Below are 23,723 nucleotides of genomic sequence, written 5' to 3'. Positions count from 1 at the left end.
ACATTGGACATAAAAAAGACAATACAATTCTAATACTAGTCATTCAGCTACTAATAATTTAAACTGAAGTAATTAAAGCGGGGTCATGTTTGGAATTGTAACGGCGGAATCTATAATATATCAGTATTCTGAACCTACGGGCCGCATTAAGTGGGCCGCCAAGTTGCCCATGTAAGAGCTAGATCAGTGGTTCCCAAAGTGGGGTCCGGGGACCCCCAGGGGTCCTTGAGGGAGTTCCAGGGGGTCCCCAGCAAAATGATAGTTATGAACCAAATGGACCCTTATGGGTCTGTAACTCAGAGAGTGTACAAATGGAACCTAACGGGGACCATTTGGTTCCATTTGTACACTCTCAAGAGTTTAAATTAACTTTGATTTTACAATATACATTGGGGTCCCAGACACTGCAATCCCATTAAATTGAGGTCTGCCTAACGCATGTCAAACTGGGGGGTCCTCACGGTAAAGATCATAGAACTAGATGGTAAGTTAGCGCTCTTATGGTGAACATGGAGTGTAGGACTTTCATTGAGGTCATCAGGTGGGCACCCTGCTTCATCGACGTTTCATTGATGTTAGCCCACTACGTCTCCAGAGGGCTCAACGGTGTGCCTGGCGTCCCAGGTACACCCCCCCTCCGTTCCATATCCTCCATGTTCACCACTGGACTCTGCATGGCAGGGGCGTCCTTTTCCCTGAGTCAGGCCTAAGCCTGACCGCATACCTAGCTGGTCTTTATCTGGCTGCCCAGTTGTTGTCCTATTATATTGAGGTCTGTCCGTAGCCTAACGCATGTCAAACTGGGGGGGGGGGGTCCTTGAAATGAAAATGGTTGAAAATCACCGTTAGAACCGTAACAATCTTATGGGGGTCCTTGGCATATATTTTCAAATGGGGGCAAATAAGTGTTAATTTGGGGGTCCTTGACATGACAAAGTTTGGGAACCCCCTGAGCTAAGATCACATGAGGTACGATGTAGCCAATCCACACAAAGAAGTAATGCAAGCAGTGACCTCGGAAAGGCTGAGCCGGTCCGTGAGCAGCGGACAGACGCCCGCTGTCCCCACTAGGATGACCAGCAGCATGCAGTAGGGGAACGAGCCCACGCCACCGTCCATGGCTTCACGTGCGGTCGTCGGGTCAGCATCGACTACAACCTCCTCCTCCACCTCCTGCTCCTGGATGGTCATTCCAAACTCCTCCAGCTCCTTCAACACCTCCATGTTGAAGCGGAGGGCCTGCACCGCCTCGGCCACCAGCCTCTGCCTGCTGCCGATGTCCAGGACCAGCTCGTTCATCCGGCCGCGGTACAGCTGCTTGAACGCCAGGGCGCTGTCGATGGCGGCGAACTGGTAGAACTCCAGCTCCACCGGGCCCGTGAGGCCCGGCACGCTGAGGTTCCGCTGGGCCACGCTGCGCAGCACGCGGCCCCCCGACAGCAGCTGGCCGCCGCACAGGCCGCCCATGTAGCAGGTGTAGGCGTGGGCCACCAGCAGCACGGGGTTCTTGCGGCCCACCTGGCGGACGCGGTCCACGTAGCGCTCGGTGGCCGGGGAGCAGGCGGGGATCAGCCTCTCCCAGTCGGGGCCGTAGAAGTAGGCCAGGTCGCGGCTCAGGGCCCCGCGGCGGTGCAGCTCCGCCGGGAAGTAGAGGGCCGCGAGCTGGTGGTGGCCCTTGTTGCGCTCGAGCTCCTTCTCCACGGCGGCGTAGATGTGGTAGAGCGCCGCCACGCCGAGCTTGAACAGCTCCCTGTGGACCCGTCCGCGCAGGAAGTCCTTGAGGAACGGGCTGTTCGCGGCCCGCTCCTGGCCGTCCCGGGTGGCCGCCGCCAGCAGCTCCGACAGGCTCAGTTTGTCTTCGATCGCTCCGTACACCGCCGGGCCCGCTCTTCCGTCCGTGTGTGTCGCCGCTCTGTTTGTCGACATCGCCGCTTTCCCATCACTCGACTCCCTCTGTGGCGTTCTTCGACCTTCGACCGAGACAGACGAGCAAACGCGGAGGACAGCTCGGTATTGTGTCCCCCCGACGGCTGCCATGGCTGCCTTAAGCTGAGCTGCCTTTGACGCCCACGTCATCGATATGATGCCACTATGATGATGTCTGCCATGGCCGAATATGGAGGTCCATGTCAGTCCTAACAGCCGCCCCCAGTTTTTTTAAAGAAAATCTATACATTATGTGAACGGCATGGTCCCAACCACCCATGTTAGAAATCTTATCTATTTTGATATATTTCCCATTATTATAATATAATACTATAGGGACTTCAATGGCAGTACGGTCGGGACTGAAATCCTGCCCAAGTGTGGAGTCACACATCACAGATACATCCAACGTGTTTGTGTGTGTGTCACAAACACAGACGTAACTGTCACAATCATCTCCAAATTGGAATCTCATGTTGAGGCGCACACGTGCATGCGTGTGCACACACACACACACACACACACACACACACTCTATCCCCTCCCCCCCCTCATGTCCTGACGGCTGCACCCAACGACAGCAGCAGCCCTGGGTAGGCAACCCGGCCAGGCTGACATGTGCGCACCAATGAGTGCACTGTTCTAGTTTTTAAATTTTGACCAGCTTATTCATGGTTGGTTATTAACAATTAACTGTGTGATACACTGTTGATTCTAGTTGCAGCTCAAGAACGATTCTCTATCAGTGTAGAATCACATTTATTGCTTTTGCAAAGTTCTACACAATAATACAAAACAAAACAAAACACAAACTACCGTCAACAATTAAACACAGGCCTACTCCAAATGGTTTGGTTGGTAGTGGAAATACACAAAACTATACTAACAAAAATGAAACATAGGCCTTTCTAAGTAGTTTTGTTGCTAGGGAACTTACACAAAACGGTACTGACAAAAACGAAACATAGGCCTTTCTAAGTAGTTTTGTTGCTTATGAAACTTACACAAAACTGTACTGACAAAAATGAAACATAGGCCTTTCTAAGTAGTTTTGTTGCTAGTGAACTTACAAAAAACTGTACTGACAAAAATGCAGCTTAGGCCTATGTCCCAAATCTCAAAGTGTTTTTGTTGGTAGTGAATTTAACAAGTCAAAAGTAAAAGTGTCATGAAAGAGCGGCGGTCATTTACAGAGGTACTTCAGGTGCCCAGGGACCGGAGGTGTCCAGGGATCGGAGGTGCCCAGGGACCGGAGGTTCAGGTGCTGAAGCAGTCCACCAGGTACTTGGAGTTCCAGGGACCTGCGTTGTTGCTCACGAAGTGGCTCTTGATCAGACCCTTGGCTTTCTGGTACTGCACGGCTGTCGTCTGCAATACAGGAAGGCAACACAGCCAAGCAGTGAGATGGGGCAGCGGTTAATCCAACTAACCGATTTAATCAATTCTAAAACATAATCTGTAAACGTATGTTACATTCAATTTACATAACATAACATAATATAATATAAATATAAAATACATTTTTGGGCATGACATGTGAAAAAGGTTTTTATTTATGTAAGAAATAATCAAATGTAGTGATTTTGGTAGAGGCCCTGCGTTGGGAGCTGGTAGATCTGCTATTTTATACATGAATATCTGCCAGAAAAGTAGAGCAATTTTTAAGATAAACCCTTTTAAAGTTTTTAATTAAAATGGTAAATGAAACAATATCTAGACAAAAGGTATCTTTCCTCCAAGTAGTACTGCTTGTCAAAATGTGAATTGCAAACTTGAAAAGAAAATAATCCAAGGCACTCAGTCTTTAGGTGTCTTTATTTGATGATGAGCAAGGCTGTGTTTTGTGTTTTGTTCTGTTTTGTTTTTGTGTACTATGCTCCTTGTATGACTTGTATTTAAAAGAAATTGAAAAAACCCAATAAAACATTATAAAAAATATATATATGATGAGCAAGGCAAATAAATAACAGGACCTACGCGTTTCGACCAAAAGGTCTTCGTCAGGGTCTATCTGCCAGCTTGGCTGATTAGTCACCCTTAAGTACTACCAGGTGGTGGGTGTGATCCAATGGTAACAAGATGACTCGCCCCGTTTCTGTTTTCCTCCCAGAATTTTCCCCAGTGAGGCGTGGGAGAGGCTGGACAGCAGACGGCTGGACTTTGAATTTCTCTAACTATAAACTTTCATGACAGCAGACAGCCTAAGTACAAATATAATTTATGAAAAGCTACTACATTGAAGTCTGTTCACATAAGTTGTTGTAGGCTATGTGGGGATTATCTGACGAGGTACCATTTGAGTGTGCAAAACCTTACATATACTAAATAATACTAAATTGTTTATAGGGTCAATATAAGTAAAATAATATAGCCTTTCTACAGGAGTATCTTTTTATATTTTTCCAAAAAGAATACAAACAGCCAATAGCATATTACAAAGTTATCCCCCTCACTGGTGACAATTCTGGGAGGAAAAACGGGCAAGCACCGGGGCGAGTCATCCGGTATTCGATCCAATCAGTTAATTACATCGTTATTATTTCATTGGCATATAAATCATTTCATTTTAGTTGCATTATTTCTTTGTATATATATCATGTTGATTACACATCATAAGATGTTCAATAAATCAAAAAACTAATTGTAAAACTAACAAAACACCGAAAGTGACCAGCACCAAGTAAAAATCATTGGTAGATCATTGGTAGAAAATACTTAGTGAATAATAATATATATTAAAAAAATGTAGGATATTTTCTTGGCTTTTTCTGCCTTTATTGATAGGATGAAAGCAGTTTGACAGGAAACGGGTAGAGAGATGGGGGAAGACATGCGGCCTGGTGGAGACAATAATTGGTAGAAAATAATTGGAAAATAAGTGGTAGAAAAGAGTGAGACGTGCAATGAATTTGAAATAGTCAATACCACAGTGCATTCTATGAGGAGTAACAGTTGCAAAGTAGTTCAAGTGGTGATTACATATTGAGAGCAACAGTCTCACACACTCTGTTGATCAGGGTCCCCCAGTCAAGTCGTCCATATTTTGTCTTCTCCTTTTTTTTCTTTTCCTAAACCAAATCTAAACCAAAACGGTCACACGTTGTGAACCTGTAGATTAGATATTTTCCCTGAATGTTCGCCTATTGTGACATGCATAGGGATAAGGAAGGATATTAGGGTAATAGGGTTCATGTGGATGAATATATGGCTACCGTGAGGTTCTCAGTTCGATCCCGGGCTCCCCCAGAGTTGGTGTCAAAGTGTCCTTGAGCAAGACACTGAACGCCGAATTGAACCCGATGTGCAGGTCGCATGGTTTCCTCCACCATCAGTGTATGAATGGGTGAATGTAATGCGCATTGTTGCACAAGCTATGTCAAATAATGCTTTGGATAAAAGCGCTATATACTGTAGATGCACCATTTAACATATTGTGTGACCAGGACGTCTCCAGACGTCTTTATAATCACCCCCTGTGGTGCCCAAGACATCTGGGGACGTCTTTTTTTGCTTGTTTTTCTTTTATTTAAAACAAAATCTCCATTTCACAAAATCTCTATTCTGAATAAATCTATGGGCATTTGTTGTGGGGTTTTTGTATCCTATATTTACCCAGGGTAGTAGCATTTTCAGCAACGCCCTGCACATAGAGACACACAGACAGACGCACATTGAAACCTGGGATCCGACCAGTACAACCACAGTCTTCTACTGTTGGCCACTAAGCAGCTCCACTGGAGCAGTTGGGGGTTCAGTGCCTTGCTCAAGGGCACTTCAGCGGTGTTGGGTGAGTGATGACAATCACTTCCCGACCCCAGATTTCTCCGGCCCGTCCTCGAACTGGCAACCTTTCGGCAACAAGGGCACTCCTCTAACCCTTAGGCTGCCCCTAAATGTTAATCTCAGCACAATGACGTGGCCAAAATGTTTTCTACGTTGTGACGCGAAGGAGGACCACTGCGAAAATAGTAGGGACCTTCCAGTGCAGGGAATATGCAAACACAATGAGTGTTGGGAGAGTGCTTCATCACATGATATTAATGTAACACCTTTATAAAAGGAAGGCCGGTCTAAATAAAAGGCCAGAAAAAACGGCAAGCAACAGTGTTACTGTCGACACATCCGTGGATAGAAGATTCTTAAGTACAACAGTTAAGCCTCTTAATGAATGGCTATAGCGGACCTCTGCCAACAGTAGCCATGGTGACGTTTATTTATTATAGGCCGACATTTCGATAGCAGCCGGAACCGCTGCCAGGAAATCATGTATTGATCGCTAGTGAAATGATCTTAACTCATACAGGGCGGGAACCCCTTTAGGTGTTTTAAGTGCTACGAGCTTGTAGATCTGCTATTTTTTATTTAACTCAAATCTTTGCTTCTGGGGGGGTTACTGGAACAACATATTTTTTTAGATGGGAGTCCGCGGCCAAATACAGCTAATTCTGTGGGTCCTTTGACATGAAAATGTTTGAGAACGACTGACGTGGAAACATAGGGTTTTTCAGAAAACTGTCAGGATTTAGAAGCCTTTTTTTAAAAAGAAACAGCCTCAGGTCTAAATGGGTTAAGAGATAGAGATGATTGCCCGGCCACGGTTCCCACAGGACCTCCGCTGTTTGCCGACTGTCACGTATGTGTACCAGTCAATATTTGAGAGGAATATTGTCGGAAGAGTTGGTTAGAGGCATCTGTCGAAGTCAACCCCAGGTCACTTCCACTCTGTACCACTGCTTTTTTGTGCGACTCTTTGCGATGCAATTAGGATTACTTACATGAGGGATGAGAGAACATCAAATTGAACCAACATAAAAAGAAACATTTTAAAAACGGTGTGCAGCAACAGACCACAGCTGCCATGTGCCACCAACGTGTAGACATTAATGACATTAATTCATTAATGACATTTGGCTTTCCTCAGTTAAAACAAGCACAGAAATTCACAATATTACATAACTCTTTGTAATATTGCGTGTCATTTGAGCCTACACTTGCGTGACTTAAGTTATAATGTCATCATATGAAACGGGTATACAGCCAGCAGAATAATATATTTTTAAATAACCAGTATATACTGTATGTGCACATGTGAACACAGTGAGCGCAATAGAGCGCCAAAGTCCTGACGTCACTCGCTCATCCCCTGGCTCATCTTAAAATCGTTTCATATAATAACTGTGGTCTAAAAATAATAAGCTGTCTCTGCGTTATTGTCAGGGAGGTGTCTTCTCTCAGTCAGTTGATTCTTCATATCCATATGAGTGAAACGGCCGGGATGACATGTTTTTCTTTTTCAAACACAGTTCTTATATGAGGCGATCTAAAGTCCCCCTTATGGGGATTACAATGCAAATAAAAAGTACATGAACCCGTGGACTCTACCGATATTGACGTCAGACTTCGGTGCTCTATACTCCATATGTATAGCAGCATTTACTTTATATAGTTTACAGAATTATGTTTGATCTTCAGTTATATTAGACAAACCTTGGCATTGTGATAAGTAGGAAGCTCCGGGCCGGCAGACGACAGCAGGTAGCTGTAACCCAGGGCCGGGTTGTCCAGCTCTGTGACTTTGCAGAAGTAGCTGTACATGGCTCTCTTGCAGAGTCTGCTGGAGAGGCCTGGCCCGCTCACGTACGGGGAGCTGAGCATGGAGAAGGAGCAGTTTATAAACACACGACATTTAACTGTATTGAGCTATTCTAAAGCAGCCGATATTCCAAGTTCACAAGCCGCCTCGATGTGATCCTTTGTGCATGCACAAATGCTGACCAATCTTCTCTTACTGGCCAAATACACATTTTGGGGCTCCTTGACATGAAACATCTTTGAGATCCACTAGTATAGTATAGTCATGACGACAAGAGACCCAGAAGTGAATTCCCCGTTCATTTTCCTCATAGACTTTTCAAAAGGTATTTATTTAAAGACATTTACACCGCGGACAAAGCCAACTCGGACCGTGATAAATCATGACAATAAACACAATCAATCAAATAATTTGTAAGAAGAAAAACAAAACAAAAAGTGTTGTATACTGCCTTTTTTTCCCCCTTCTTTCTAATTATTTGATCGGCCCAAAACATTGTGTTTATTGTCATGATTTGTCACAACTCCAGTTGGCTTTGTCCGCGGCGTAAACGTCTTTAAATAAATACTGCAACGCCTCTATATAATGGATCTTACCAGTCTGCGATCTTGCCCTTCCTGCTGTCCACGACTTCAATGTCCTCATCTCCCAGACACCAGTTGATGCTGAGCTTGTCCGGGCAGGAGGCCGGGAGGGCGGGATTGATCTGGTCCACGCACAGGAAGTGGTAACTCTGCTTCCGGTAGGGCGCGTCCAGCAGGCGCTCCCAGTCGTCCCCCAGACGCTTGTTGATGATGTTGGACATGTCCTCGGCCGAGTGGCCGTCATGACCTGGACCGACGTCCAGAGGGAACGTCAAAATAGAAATTCTGTGATTGTAACCAAAATCTTGCATTACATTTGTCTAAATCTTTGAATATATATCTTTATAGTCATATCATTTTTTGGCTTATGCGGTCTATGAATCGTAATATCGTAGAATCGTAAAATCTTGTGATCCTTCTTTTTGGGTCAAAAGAAGCTTGATTTGCGGCTCATTTCTCTAAACCAGGTATGCCCAAAAGGTAGGTCTACCAGTAGATCACGAAGGCTGTGCAGGTAGATCATATGACATGCCCCTAAAGAATATTTCAATTAAATATATAAAAGACAATTCTTGGCATCTGCCACTTGAATTAAAGGTGACTTGATTGATTGACATCAAAAGGCGCCTGTCAGCTCAAATACACAATGCAACATTTTGTTTTCAGTGTGTGCACAAACATCGGTAGCATTATAAAATAAATACAAAAAAAAACCCCTACCTATTCCATTTCTCCCCCTCTATTTCCCATTCCAAGTGCATTTGTCTCTGTAATGCCAGCGCCACTATTCTAAAGCACCCTCAGGTACATATTTAAACTATTTTCAGGTGGGTAGATCTTGTTGAGCTGGTCATTTTGAAAGTAGCTCTCAAGTCAAAAAAGGCAGGGCACCTCTGCTCTAAACGATATGATATGAACCTCGCTTACAATTTTTTTTGGGGTGGACAATCGCGTGACATGTTAGTCTCACTTCCTGACTTGCCGTTTCCGGCCAAATCGGATTCCAATCTAAAGAATGTCGCCCTGTTAAATACATGGACGGCGCTCTGAACCAGTTCAACAACAGTTGCAGTTTCCCCTTACCTAGCACCAGGCTGGTGATGTAGAGTGGCTGGACGAAGTGACTCAGCAGTGCCCCCTGCAGCCCGGTGACAGCCCAGCGGCACAGCTTGTCGCTGGCGGTCATGCAGCAGACCCGGGCGCCCCACACGCTGGGCTCCAGGTGCTCTGCAGGGACCAGCAGGTCCTGGGTGTGGTAGTACAGCTTCATGGACTTGTTGACGGAGCACCTGCACAGCATGCAGTACACAGCGTGACCCCTTATGTCAGCGTCTCTCAAAACGTCGCGTCTGAGGAGTGTTCAAAGGGTCCATTTGGTTCCCTTTGTACACTCTCACAGTTAAAGGTGGAGTGCCGTGATCAGTGACAGATTTTTGTGTGTTTATGAGGTGACAGTACTTCATTAGACCCCTTGGTGTGGTTTTTATGTGCAATGATTATCTTCCCTTTGTATGTAGGGTTTATTCCTGGATGCTGAAAGCTTGACAGGTCAAATGTGCAAACAGCTGTGGGTGCGGCTTCAGTTCAGGTGGATCACCACGCACCAGGCAAACCAGGCATACTTAATGAACTGTTGGGCGTGTCCACATAAAAACGGCATTTTAACAAATACTGTATAATTTTTTTTTTTTTTATGCTTTCTATATATGCTTATATAATAATAATTAGGGGTGGAGCTCGATAACCGATACCCGACAGAATCTGATAACAAGCTTATTGAGTACCCGTTATCAATAAGCTTTAGGCTTATCAAGCCTGTTATCGAGCATAGCGGCCCATGACGTCACGTTTAAACAATCAAGATAAGAGGCGATCAAGAAATAAATCATCCATGCTGGTACAAACATGTCGGCCTAAAAGTGATACCTGCCAACCAGCGCTGCCCGGGTAAACAAAAATACGTTTCTAAAGTGGTTTCTTTAATATTAAAAAGGTAAATTGCCTTCCGTCTATTAGAGCAGTTCTGTATTTGAAGGCCCTAGTAAAAGATACTGGTTTTGTTCAGAATTTAATGTCTCCCGTCTTTCCTCAAAATAATAGAAAATGCTCGATAAGAACCCGGCTCGATAAGCCTGATCGATAAGGTGCTCGTTATCAATAAACAAATGAACGAGCTCCATCCCTAATAATAATATCTAATCACGACACTCCATCTTTAGACTGGAGCCCCAGAGGGGAAACAAAATTGCACAAAATGGGGGTCCGTGGCCTAATGCAAATCAAACTGGGGGATCGTTGAAATTCATAGTGTACAAATGGAACCAAATGGAGCCATAAAGGGTCCGTTTGGTTCCATTTGTACTCTCTCTAGACTAGTTACAGACCTGTCACCACCGATGCGGGTCCGTTTGGGTCCCATGTGAGGAATGTCAGCCAAACAACATAATGTAGAAGGAGCTGCAGCACATGTATATTGTCAAAGCAATGAGCACACTGTAACGATTAAAATAAACGTGCATATACTTGAAGTAGAAGTTCTTTGCGGCTCCGTCCGGCGTCTGATTGGAGTAGAGGTGCAGACGGGTCTTGGGCTTCAGCGTCAGACGGTGGGCTTCGGCGCTGCTCTCCAAGATGCACGACGAGGCCTTCTTGGACTTCGGGTCAGAGCCGTAGAACAGCAGGAGCTGCTTGTACAAGAATCTGGAAAAAACAAGTCGACAACAGGTCGCGATTAAAATATCTTTTAGTTTTGTCATTCTGTCAACCGAACCACCATTGACAAAAGACTTCTGAACGAGGCGATAAGAGTTTGCTGCTTGCTCTGTTGGTTAGCTTAACCCGATTCTACAAATGCCTTCTAAATCATGACAGTTTTCTGAAAAACCAATGTTTCTATGTCATTCGCTCTCAAACATTTGCATGTCAAGGACCCCCAAATATATATGTAATTGGCCGCCGACCCCCCATCTGAAAATATGTTGTTCCAGGGTTCCCCCCCCCCAGAAGCAAAGAAGCATATTTTCATGATTTTTTCACCGAGTTTCTATCATGTTCCAATTCAGAGCTATTGGCCGTTTTAGCTGGATAACTTTGTTTGTTGTCCTAGAAACAGACTCTTTTAAATGGCTTTAACATTTTATCAACTCAGGAAGCAGACAAGTCAAGCTTTCTCTGAAGGTCTTTCGTTGTTGCTGAACATAATTCTAGATTAATTCAAACTCTGACCTCAAGTAAGGCTGGGAGATAGGTGTGTTATTGCTCTGAGTTTAGTCCTTATTGATGTGGAAGAAAATATTTCAAAAGAAGCAGCAAATATTTCAAAAGAAGAAGCTAACAATGTGTATGTATGTATTATGGGAAATGTATTATGGGAGGTCGTACGTGGTGTCATAATTAAACGTAATGTTGATATGGCACACTGACTATCAAGTTAACCCATTCTGGAGCCTTTTGTCTACATTTTTTAATATATATCTTTATAGTGCCGCACTACGAGCTTGTAGGTCTGCTATTTTAGAAACATTGTAAAAATGTGGCGCAAATCTTTGCATATAATGCTTTCACAGCAAATGTTTTTAACTCATATCTTTGCTTGTGGTGGGGTCCCTGCATGAACAACACATTTTCAGATGGAGGTCGGCGGCCAATTACATATAATCTTGGGGGTCCTTGACATGAAAATGTTTGAACACCACTGACACTGGCTGCGGTTACATGAGCAGTTAAATCCCCTTTTCATTCCGAATAGAAGTTCAATCCTATTAAACGTTGTTATGTAAACACCTACAAAAACGTACATCCGAATGAAAACGCTCGATGCGATCTAAAAACCATTCCGATGTCACTGGCCGGATTACTCCGATGTTCAATGCGTTTGAAAGAAAATTTGACTCATGTATACACTGCTTCGGATGTAAATTAATTCTGGTCTTTCTGAGCATGCTCCAAGGCGCTCATATCCAAGGCGCGCCGTCGGCGCCGAGGAGTTTGCACATAGAGCGCGTTATTTCGTTCCTTTTTTCAGATCCGAAATCCACAAAAAAAACGTGGAGCAGCAGCAGATGAGATACCCCTGATCTGTGTGTGTGTGTGTGTGTGTGTGTGTGTGTGTGTGTGTGTGTGTGTGTGTGTGTGTGTTCAACAGTCTCTCTCTCTCTCTCTCTCAAAAATAACGAGCGACCCGATACAATAATAATCATCAGTGTTGCGTTGCGTGCCCTGGCCGTGCTGTAGATACAAAGTAGTAGTACAAATAAAAACGAGATGATCACCTTCCCAGCGGAGAAGCGGAGCCGCAGCGGGTGGGGAAAAAAATACGGTAAACACTAAACATATATGCCCGCGCCGCCCCTATCCAACCAGCAGCCTCAAAGCTACTGCGGAATGAAATGATGGGATTTCAAAGTATCGTCTTTCGTCTGTAATATGTTTGTATTGTTGAGACAGTCACAATGAATGAACTGCCTATATTTTATGTGTCCAACAGATGGCGTAGTTTCACGTGAATTAACATGTATCATGTCTTCTATCCCTTCTCCATATAAACACTCATTCGGAATGACCATTTCCCATGTAAACTCGCGGCAAAAAACATTACATCGGATGTATTTTATTCGGAAGTATTTATTCGGAATGATCACCCTTCATGTAAACGTAGCCACTGTCAGGATTTTTGTTTTCCTAAAGGCTGGGAGCTGAGAAACAGTGCTTTAGTCTGCTATCTGCTAGATAAAATAAGGGTCTGGGGATTCAAGGAGTAGAGGTCGCAGGTCACACAGCTGCCAGCAGGGGGAGTAGTGGGCCCTTGTTTTATCACTCGCACAGCTCAGCAGGAGAGAGATCAGGTGTTTAGTTTTTATTTAGCCAATTATAAGCTGACAGACAGTCAGGGAAGAGCAAGTCAGTCTATCCGTGTGCTTTGCTGGTGTAGGATGTACTTGTACAGGGACTAAGAGTTTTCATAATCCTCATGGGGCCTGTTCCGAGTCAAGGTTTTGCCGATTTTGAGAGTTTCAATTCCGCTAGACAGAGGAGTCCATAAATGTATCCATTATGGACGGGAACCCCTTTTCATTGTGTCATGCTTTAGCGTTTGAAAAATCGTGAAAATATGTTGCAAATCTTTGAATATATATTCTTTCAGAGCGAGCGTTTTTAACTAAAATCTTTGCTTCCGAGGGGTCCCTGGAACAACATATTTTCAGATGGGGGTCGGAGGCCAATTACATCATTTTTGGGGTCCTTGAAATGAAAAGGTTTGAGAACGACTATGGTTTTTTTCAGAAAACTGTCTTTTCTCAGGTCTAAATGGGTTATAGGTAAAAAAAAAAAGATTGTTTCTTAGAATTTAATTTTTTTTGGATTATCTCTTATTTGTTACCTCTGCAGAGCCCGTTTGGCGACGATAATGGCGTGGCCGTCGTGCAGCATGGACCCGTTGAAGGAGAGCAGGTTGCTGGAGCTGGACTGGCCAGCTCCCACCGCCACCACCTCGTAATGCTCGCGGGGACAACCTGTGGAGTCCAGCACTTCTGTGGAGGAAAGAAATGACGCTTGTCGTTTGTTTGTTGAGCCGCTGTCTCGTAAATAAAATTCATAAGATTTCCTTTCACAACATCTATGCATGGCATAACACCCCGAACGCCCGGGTGTATTTAGGACCGTTAAATCAGGGCGCCCAGCGATTTGCAGCAACAGAGCACATTTCAAGAGCACCAGGCGCCATCTTGGATGTAGCTGAAGTAGCTAGATGTAGCCAAAACACCCCCCGAGGTGATCGACAACAACGGGAGGTATGATTACTTCTAACGCGACAAGCGACGGGACCGCGATGGTCCCGTCAAAAACATAATTAAAATCCCCCCATTTTTCTAAAATGGGGGTACATCGAATGTTGCCCAACAGCCTGTGGAGCGATGCGCTCGGTTTTGGTATCAATAAAGTTCCGTCCTTTTATTAATCTCCGTCGTGAGCGTCGAGCGTTACTATTTGATAGGACGGAGACCTCCGCTTATGCCGCTCAGGGTGTTAAATAGCAGATTAAAAACATAAATAAAAGGGGCGTAGCACATAAACAGCTGTGCACGGCGCCAGATCGTTATGAATCACAGGCACAAACCTCTCAGAAAAGGAACACCAATTTACCTCCAACATGATACTCCATCAGAAACAACAGTTCAGAAATACAAAATCAGATCGAATCAAAATCAGATGAAATTAGTTGACGCTGTTGTCAAGAAGAATGTGATTGGCAAAACAATGGCGTGCATGCGCACACAATCGCACCACGATATATATATATATACCATTTTAAAAGTATAGCTGTGTTTTACTATCATATATAATATTGGAATAATATCTACCTGTCTCCAAGACAAATGCCGCCATTGAGCTCTTGTAGCAGTTCAGTTTGGGGCACATCTTCAGCAGGCTGTCAAACTTCTCACCGCTCAACGCTGCCATGTGGTACTTGTGCCTGTTGGTCTGCCATACTGAGGATACAGAAGAAAAAGAGGAACATGCATGTGGACGGTGATAACTTGCACTTCTTACAGACACAAGCAACAGCTATAGACCTACACACGAAGCCCTTTATTGTGAGCGCTTAGCACCGCTCAAAAAACGTCTATCAAGCCTGTATCTGAAGGTAAGGCAAGTTTACTAGATAGTTACCACAATCTATTTATGTATCTATAAATGCATGAAAGCTGTGTGTGTGTGTGTGTGTGTGTGTGTGTGTGTGTGTGTGTGTGTGTGTGTGTGTGTGTGTGTGTGGGTGGGTGGGTGCATGTGCGTGCGTGCATGCACATTTTCTTCCCTCAGAAGAGTCCATCCCTCCTTCCTCAATATGACAGACCCTTTAATAAAACCTTACCCTGAGTCTTTGCGCTGTCCAAGTCGCCAGATTCTTTCTGGAAATACTGGTCCAGTAAGCTCCTTCGATCAGGTGGTGTCAGGGCAGGGATGCTCTCAGTGGCAGAATCTGAGTCGTCAGACTGCAAGCAGAAAACGGAACCCAGCTTGAATTAAATCTAATCCAACAATTTCATTTTAATTTCAAAGACGTAACCACCAAGAACCCTTGCGTCCCTTTCCTCCTGGGCTAACAACAACAGGCAAACATTGTCTAAGTATATACTAGAGTTGTGCAATGACTCAACGTTACTCATGCATAGAATGTGTGATGATGTCAGCCTTGCCTGTGTTTTTTTTTTTTTTTTCGCTTTCCAATTGTACGTTTCTCGCCACAGCGTATCATCCGTTTCCATCTGCTTCTGTTCTCCGCATCCGATGTCAGATGCGGAGATCATCTGCAGATGGAAACTCTATGGCCAGTCTGGTGACCCAATGGGAATTAGTCAAAAGACGAAGAAGAAGAAGAAGAAGAAAGAAGATTCCACGGTGCAAGTTTCTCTGTCAAACAAGTTAACACTTTGTGTGCTACAGTTTCTAGCGAACTGAGGATTGCTGGTGCTAAGCGATTAACATTGGACTTTTGAACTTTTTAGGGGCCCACAGCGAGGGGCCTCTTATAGCGAGAATCACACCGCATAAATCAAAATAAAGCCTAACTTGTCCACTTCAATTAAAAAAAAAATTATGATTCTACCATCTTCCATTCTGGAGATATTGACCTTTTTCTAACACCTGCTTTTGCCTGCACGCTGCTCGTGAAAAAAAACAACAGAGATATGGAGGCTTGAAGTTGACAGACATTGACAGACAGATATAAAAATGAACACAAATAATATCATATACATACTATACACTGAATGAAAGCCCTGAATGTCTACTTTTAGGAGGAAAACAAATACACATTGATCCCATGTACAGTTTGTCACTAATTGGCTATTGAATGCAGCTTGCGCCCACCCTGTGAAGTGAGCAGTGCAATTGCACTGCTCACTTCACAGGGGTGTGATTTTTATTATTATTACAGTATTAGTATTTTTCTTATGAAAGCAGAGAGTCTACTGTTTCATACGGTATATATTATGTACATGTCGCTATAGGCCTTATTTTGTGAATAATAGTTATTCGGGTCCATGCCTTCTCTAAAGTTCTCTCTGAAAAAGATAATTTTAGAGAAAGCATGGACCTAACAACTAAATATTCACAAAATAAGGCCTATAGCGACATGTACATACTATATACCGTATTAAACAGAATACTCTCTGCTTTCATAAGAAAAATACTAATACTGTAATAATAATAGAAATCACACCCCAGTGAAGTGAGCAGTGCAATGTTGCACTGCTCACTTCACAACATTGCACTGCTCACTTCACAGGGGTGTGATTTTTATTATTACGAGTAAGACGCGCGAACGCGGAAAGCGAACGCAGATCGTAAATTGCAATAACAATTAGAACTAGAAAGCAGTTCCCTACAGAAACTGCGTGGGCTCGCCAAAAGACGCAATGTATATAATGTACAGTAGAAAATGTATTAAAGCTGAAGGAAAAGTAAAAAAAAAGAATGTATAAAATGTGTAAAAAGAATAAGCATAAATAACTGCATAAAAAAAAAAAAGTTAAAGTTTTTTCTTAATAAGTAAAAAAAAAAGGTTTTTTTTAATAAGTAAAAAAAAAGTTAAAGTTTTTTTTTATAAGTAAAAAAAAAGTTAGTTTTTTTTTAATAAGTAAAAAAAAAAAAAGTTAAAGTTTTTTCTTAATAAGTAAAAAAAAAAAGTTAAAGTTTTTTTTCTTTTTTTAAGTTTTTTTAAGTTTTTTTTTATTTTTTTCAATTTTTTTCAATTTTTTTCAATTTTTTCAATTTTTTTCAATTTTTTTCAATTTTTTTCAAATTTTTTCAATTTTTATTTTGAAAAAAAAAAAAAAAAAAAAAAAAGTTTTTATTTTTTTGCGTGCGTGCGTGCGTGCGTGCGTGCGTGCGCTTGCGAGAGCTGTGTAAAGGCCAGCCAATAGGAAGACAGGGTGTGTGTGTGCGTGTGTGCGTGCTCTTGCGAGAGCTGTGTAAAGGCCAGCCAATAGGAAGACAGGGTGTGTGTGTGCGTGCGTGCGAAGACAGGGTGTGTGTGTGTGTGTGTGTGCGTGCGTGCGTGCGCGCACTTGCGAGAGCTGTGTAAAGGCCAGCCAATAGGAAGACAGGGTGTGTGTGTGCGTGCGTGCGTGCGCGCACTTGCGAGAGCTGTGTAAAGGCCAGCCAATAGGAAGACAGGGTGTGTGTGTGCGTGCGTGCGTGCGTGCGTGCGAAGACAGGGTGTGTGTGTGCGTGCGTGCGTGCGTGCGTGCACTTGCATGTGTCTAGCCTAATTGCACAAATAGCAGACCTACAAGCTCACAAGGTATGGCAGAGCAACTCATTGAGATCTTGTAACTTTAATGTCAAGCCCTGTAATTAAGCCCTTATATGTCTCAGCTGTGGAAGTAAAAAGAGTTCTACTACTTGCCAGCACTATGACTGGGAGATTTCAATGGTCCTGGATGGAGGAAACTATGCCCCGAACAAATTGCTCTATCGCAAAAAGTAAAAGTCGAATGCAAATATTTTTTTCGCTGTGAGTGGCCTGAGATATTGAGGTACACCATGTGCGATTGTGGTGTTGGTACGATTGAAAATGTGGTTATAAGAGCGAGTTAAGAATTGTCAGCGCGATAATTTCCTCGTAAGAATTATACAATGGAGGTCAATGAGCAGATTTACTGTTTTTGTGTCACTTAAAAGGCCGTAGTTCACATTCTGTATGTCTCTGTACTTTGGTGGTCACATTGTGTGAAAGAGGACATGTGTGGCTACAAAATGACCAAAGAACATGCGTGTAAAATTAATACTTTGGCCGGGACGACAATTTGTTTGGTAAATTTTCAAGGAAAGAATTTCAGTCTCCACACTCTAGTCAAAGAAGGCCCGCACTCTAAAATGGCACTAATTACGCGAAACGGCCTGCGATTGAACTGCGATTTCGGAAAAACCGTTTAACGTAATCGAACACGGTTTGAACCACGAAAAAGTCCAGAGTCGTGTGAGCGTTCTAAAGTTTAAATCACGTTTCTACGACAAAGTATGCCAGAGTAATGAGGCTGCAAAAGTGAGGTTGATTTAGAGATAAATCCCATACAAAGTCAATGGCAGGAAAAAACTATAAATAAAGTTAAATATGTTAAAAAGTATAAACTTTTTCAAAACAACTTTTTCACCAATGAAAGTTCAAAGATAGATCAACATTATAAAGTTTGAATGAAGTTTCAAAGTGAAAGTATGACGGAGTAATAAGAGCTCAAAAAAGTTAACTGTGAAAAATGGGACCTTTCTTCCATCGACTCTCATTATAAAGGATGTAAAAAAAAGTTAAAAAGTTAAAAAGTATAAAAAGTATAAAACTTTGTAAAAAGTTGTATGCAAGCAAGCATAACTGCAAAGAGCTGAACAGTTTGAAGTTTGAACTAAAATTCTAGCATAAAGTATGTGGAAGTAGTAGGGTGTCAAAAAAACGGCGGAATAAAGAAGTATAAATATAGGCTGGCAATAACTAGTGTGTGCTCGCTGTAGCGAGCCCACAATAAATTACAGACATGATCTGCAGGGTGTCATAGTTAGTGCTTGGACCACGCCAGCTCCATATATGGTCACAAAAGACGCCATCACACTCATGTCACCATGACTCAGCCATAACCATATAAGGAGTCCCCAAAGCAGGACCACGCCATCACACTCATGTCACCATGACTCACAAATCACTCAGCTCCATATATGGGCACAAAAGGGCCAGGTCCACATATACAGTAAGCGGGACAGAAAGCGGGACAGACAGACACACACACACACACACACAGACAGACAGACAGACAGACGTGATCTGCTAGGTCTCATAGTAAGTGCTCACTGCATTCGCAATTACAGTATTAGTTTTTTTCTTATGAAAGCAGAGAGTCTTGATGCACATATCTGATCATAAAACGGACTTGGAAACTTTCTTCTGCCTGCATCGTGGTCAGTCTCTCTCCTAAGTTGTTAGAAAATATACATCAGCCTCAATCGTAGCCCCATATGTGCCCTCTCCCTACGCTCATTCTGTGATTCGAGCTACAATCGCAGTAACAGGGGGGGGGGGGGCAACTAGGCTTTGAGGAAATGATCTTGCATAATCAACATTATTGTCGATCGTCGTGTGCCGCTCCAAACATGTCCAGACATACCACTAACCTCATCGATCCAGTCTCGCGTCTCTATAAGGTGAGACGCGAGACTGGATCGGTGAGGATTATCATGTCTGGACATGTTTGGAAAAAAAACCAACGACGATGGTGGATGGATGCGGCAGCAGCAGAAGCAGCACGTCAACGTGTTTGGGAAAAAAAACAACGACGAAGGGGGATGGGGGATGGATGGTTGGATGCGAGCAAAGCAGCAGCAGCAGTACGTCAACAATTATAGGGAAAATAGCTTTATCCACCACGGCCTCCGCAGTTTAGGATGAGACATGTGTATTCGTTATACATTACAAACGGGTCAATGACGTCCCAGAGGCCTTCATTGCGGTCTTATCACTGCAATTATAATGAATACAACGGTTACAATCACAGCCGATAGATAGTGTCTGCTGGCGAAGACGCTATGGCTTGCGATCTGCACCAAAGTAACATGGCGGTCCCTCGATAATGTGCAATCTGTCCATGACTAACTCCATGTGTCTGGCAAACGTTATGAAATCAAATGCCGATCGTTGCAGGTTTATATACGGGCAGAGAGCAAATCGCGTTGTATCTTTTTCCGAGAATGAGAGAAATGCAAGGCAAGCCAAATCCTAGCAGTTGAAAGCAGTGGGGACTGGGAGTGGGGGGGGAATCCAAGAGGAAGAGACCCCCCCCCCCCACAATTCTCCCTTGGGAGAAACCATGTAGAAACAGGAGGGGAGGGGGAATCGAGTGTATTCAGACACACAAGAGCATGGACCCATCCATTTTAGATCCCCTGACATCTGCGTTGGTCTATGCCGGACGGCCGTCTCCATTACGTCGTAATGGGGGCTGCCTCCTCGCATAGACCAACCAATAGGCGGTGCCAGACGCTTCTCAGACCAACACCTCTTTTCAGCAGGGGGGGGTTTTAACTCTTTTTAGAGCCGATCGGTGTTACATTATGAGTTGTCCGGGCGCATATATAGTTGAACTACAGAAATCAATAAAAATACTATTTTGGACCATAAAACGTATACGTACGGTCTCAGCATTGTATGTTTGGGTATAATAAAGCGTATAGAAACGCTTTCAGCATTCTAAGTGTTAAGAGTAACAGACTGGACTATCAAATCATGTCTCTCAAAAACAATAATCATGACGTGTCCAATGAATGTGAATGCACCTCAACGTCCAGATAATATAGAGAGCACGTGGAACTAATAAATGGGGTAAAAGACAGTAATACAAATTCATCATTATTTTACGAAGACATATCTCCGACTTTAAGTTTGCTCTTCAAGAAGAGTTGCCCTGGTCTGTCAAAGAGAATTCACATCCATGATTATGGATCGCGCTAAATTGTCATCTTATTGTATTACCAGATCGTCGTCACTCATGAAGCTGTCCGTAAGGCTTTGCATGGGTGTGGGGAAGGCGAGCTCTGTGCGCGGTCTGCTGTAGTCCGTTGAGAGGGACAATCCTCCCACAGGTCTGCTGTAGTCCGTTGAGAGGGACAATCCTCCCACAGGATCTGGACGGCTGGAGGAACACAGACAAAGATGGATTAACCAAGTTACCAAGATGAAAAGGAGGAAAACGATATGCACATCCCAGTTTTTGTAAACGGTGCTGGAGCCAAAAAGTGATCAAATGAAGATAAAAGTGGAATGTCCGCACACGATGTAATTCAGCTCCCCGTCCTCATTAGTTCAACATATATAAAACAACAAAGTTTCGCCCCTCCGGTGTTTTATATCGGTATAAAGAGGAGGGGGAGCAGAATTATATCGTGTGCGGACATTCCACTTTTTTCTTCATTTAATTGACCAAGATCCCATTGTCAACATTGTGTTTAGTCCGCCAAGATGGCGGCAGCATCAGGAGGGGGCGGAGCGGGGCGGGGCTGAGACGGGCCCTAATTGTAATCAGTAGAGACGAAATGGTACAGAAATACCCACAAAGGGTCTCCTAAGTCTGACGGCATACGGCACTTAACAATAATACAATCTGGACGGACATAATAGGACATCGAGCATTAACCCATTCAGTACGGGAACTCCTTTTGGTGTTTTAAGCATTATGTTAGACTTTAGCTGTTGAAATATAGCAGATCTATGAGCTTGTAGATCTGCTATTTTTGAAAAATCTTCAAAATGCTGTGCTAATCTTAGAATATATATTCTTTCAGAGCGAACGTTTTTAACTCAAATATTTGCTTCTGGAGGGGGGGGGGGGGGGTGGTGTTGGTCCCTGAAACAACATATTTTCAAACAGTCAGGGCTCGGCGGCCAATTACATATATTTGTGGGGGTCCTTGACATGAAATTGTTTGAGAACCACTGACAAAAATGTCAGGATTTAGAGGACATTTGTAGAATACTAATAATGGGAAGAAGGTAATTGCAGGATTTGACAGACTCCACTTCATGTTTCAGCTGTGATTTTTAACCCAGTGTTGTGCCCTGCATTAACATTAATATTACCGTATGTGTTGTTAACTTGTTTTGTATTATTTTGATTAGTGATGCTGAAATCAAACTGCACGCGTGAGTCCGTGGTGGGACTGGGAAATAAATAATCTGCAAAAGAACTTGGCAGGCGACTGCGTGTTTTGTGGCGTGTGTGCCATTTCAGCTGCGATCCAAAATCCCCCCCCCCCCCCCCCCCACGCACGCACGCACGTGCACACACACACACACTCTCACTTGTCAGTTAAAGTCCCCCCGCGTTGCGATATACAGAAGTCCTCCACACAGTGTACTGTGAACCCATGTGTCTGCAGTGACACTGCGTTGTACGCAGCTGTTTTGTGTTGCAGCACGCACGCGCGTGTGTGTGTGTGTGTAGTGTTCGTCTTGTTCTTATTCTAATGTGTGTGTGTGTGTAGTGTTCGTCTTGTTCTTATTCTAATGTGTGTGTGTGTGTGTGTGTGTGTGTGTGTGTGTGTGTGTGTGTGTGTGTGTGTGTGTGTGTAACTTCCGGTTGGCTTTTCGGAACCGTGCAATGTAACATGGAAACGCGTGGGTCACGTGGTGGTTTACCTCAGGCCTGTGGCACAAGCCACTCCTCCTGCCAAGTCAGCGTGGACCAGAAAGCCAGAAGGAAGCAGGGCCGAGTTGGGCCTAAGGTCCGACACGGACTGAAAGCACGCAGCACTGCCAGCACCTCTTCTAGGATGAGGCTTGGGCTCCTTGTTGTCTGCCATATCTGGATATATATTCTCGTATACTCCCACTGTCAAACTCCTTGTACCTGTAGGAGAGAGAAACCAATGTAGCGGTTACGGAGTCATTAACCCATTCTGACCTGAGATCAGATTCATACGAGGTTTCCACTGGACACACACTGGTCTGATGAACCCATTCTGACCTGAGATCAGATTCTAAAAATGTCAGTCGTTCTTCGATTTTTCAAAAATAGCAGACCTACAAGCTCGTAGCGCGCCACTCGGTGGCGCGCTACGAGCTTGTAGATCTGCTATTTTTCAATAGCTAAAGCACGACATGATGCTGACACCAAAATGGGTTCCCGGTCAGAATGGGTTAATCACCAACATGATATAGACTCTACACTGAAGAAGATATTGCCATATTTCCTCTTTATCAGAGCAAACACGGAGGAATTCTCAATTTAACGTGGGTAAATTCTCTTTCTACAGCACTGCCACCCAAGTGTGGAATATGCCCCGACCCCTTTCCTGAAAAAAAAAAGCCGATTACTGGCATTCTATTTCTTTAAAACGGGCCCAAAAATCAGCAGCAGACCAAAGGGAGAGGGAAATGATCACTTCTCCCTTCTTAAAGGAGAATTCCATACTAAAAGGCTTTCTTACCTTTCTTTGTAGTTGTTACGTCCCCATCAAAGAGGTCCAGGTGTTATTTTGTGCAAAAGCTCCTTATTGGCTATTTCCCCTATCATAAGCCCTAAATTAATTGCATTGAATTGAATGGGATGTATGGGGTGTTGTGCTAATTAGCTTATTTCCATCGCTCAAAATTAGATTTTTTTTTGTATATATCCTCTCTTCATAATGTAAATAATAACCCAAGCGGCACACTTTACTACTTCTTTCGATGGAAATAAGTGAATTAGCACAACACCCCATAGCCCCATTCAATTCAATGCAATTCATTTAGGGCTTATGGTAGGGGAAATAGCCAATAAGGAGCTTTTGCACAAAATAACACCTGGACCTCTTTGATGGGGACGCAACAACTACAAACAAAGGTAAGAAAGCCTTTTAGTATGGAATTCTCCTTTAAGGTCATTACACACTGGCGAATTGGCGACGCGATATATTCGTGCGAATAATTCGCATTTAAAAAAAAAACAATTGAAGTCCATGCAAGCTTCCACATCAGTGGCGAATGTGCGAAAATGCGACCGTTTTCGCTCTTTATTTGTTTGCTCTGGTGTCGTATTCGCAGGCGAACTGCAACAATATTTCGCATTTTCAGATCGCTTATTCGCATCGCGTCG

The 23,723-nt window shown here is 43.6% G+C and overlaps 2 protein-coding genes across 2 annotated transcripts; both read right to left on the bottom strand.

Annotated features, from left to right (window-relative positions):
• Nucleotides 1-960: 960 nt before the first annotated feature.
• LOC308327479 (heme oxygenase 2-like) lies at nucleotides 961-1,926 on the bottom strand (the record flags this gene model as incomplete). The annotated part of the gene is made up of 1 exon (XM_080780999.1): nucleotides 961-1,926. The coding sequence occupies one exon, from the start codon at nucleotides 1,924-1,926 to the stop codon at nucleotides 961-963; it is 966 nt and encodes a 321-aa protein (XP_080637125.1).
• A 1,257-nt stretch (nucleotides 1,927-3,183) lies between these two features.
• On the bottom strand, nucleotides 3,184-22,449 carry adad2 (adenosine deaminase domain containing 2; the record flags this gene model as incomplete). The annotated part of the gene is made up of 10 exons (XM_080780998.1): nucleotides 3,184-3,294; nucleotides 7,414-7,573; nucleotides 8,116-8,350; nucleotides 9,187-9,392; nucleotides 10,627-10,803; nucleotides 13,484-13,634; nucleotides 14,466-14,594; nucleotides 14,978-15,098; nucleotides 20,624-20,783; nucleotides 22,286-22,449. 10 exons carry the CDS (start codon nucleotides 22,447-22,449, stop codon nucleotides 3,184-3,186), a joined length of 1,614 nt encoding a protein of 537 aa, XP_080637124.1.
• Nucleotides 22,450-23,723: the final 1,274 nt, after the last annotated feature.

The sequence above is a fragment of the Protomyctophum bolini genome, assembly GCF_963924005.1.
Source record: "Protomyctophum bolini genome assembly, chromosome: 13".
NCBI lineage: Eukaryota > Metazoa > Chordata > Actinopteri > Myctophiformes > Myctophidae > Protomyctophum > Protomyctophum bolini.
Note: the sequence above shows the minus strand (reverse complement) of the source record. Positions and strands in the feature narration are given on the sequence as shown.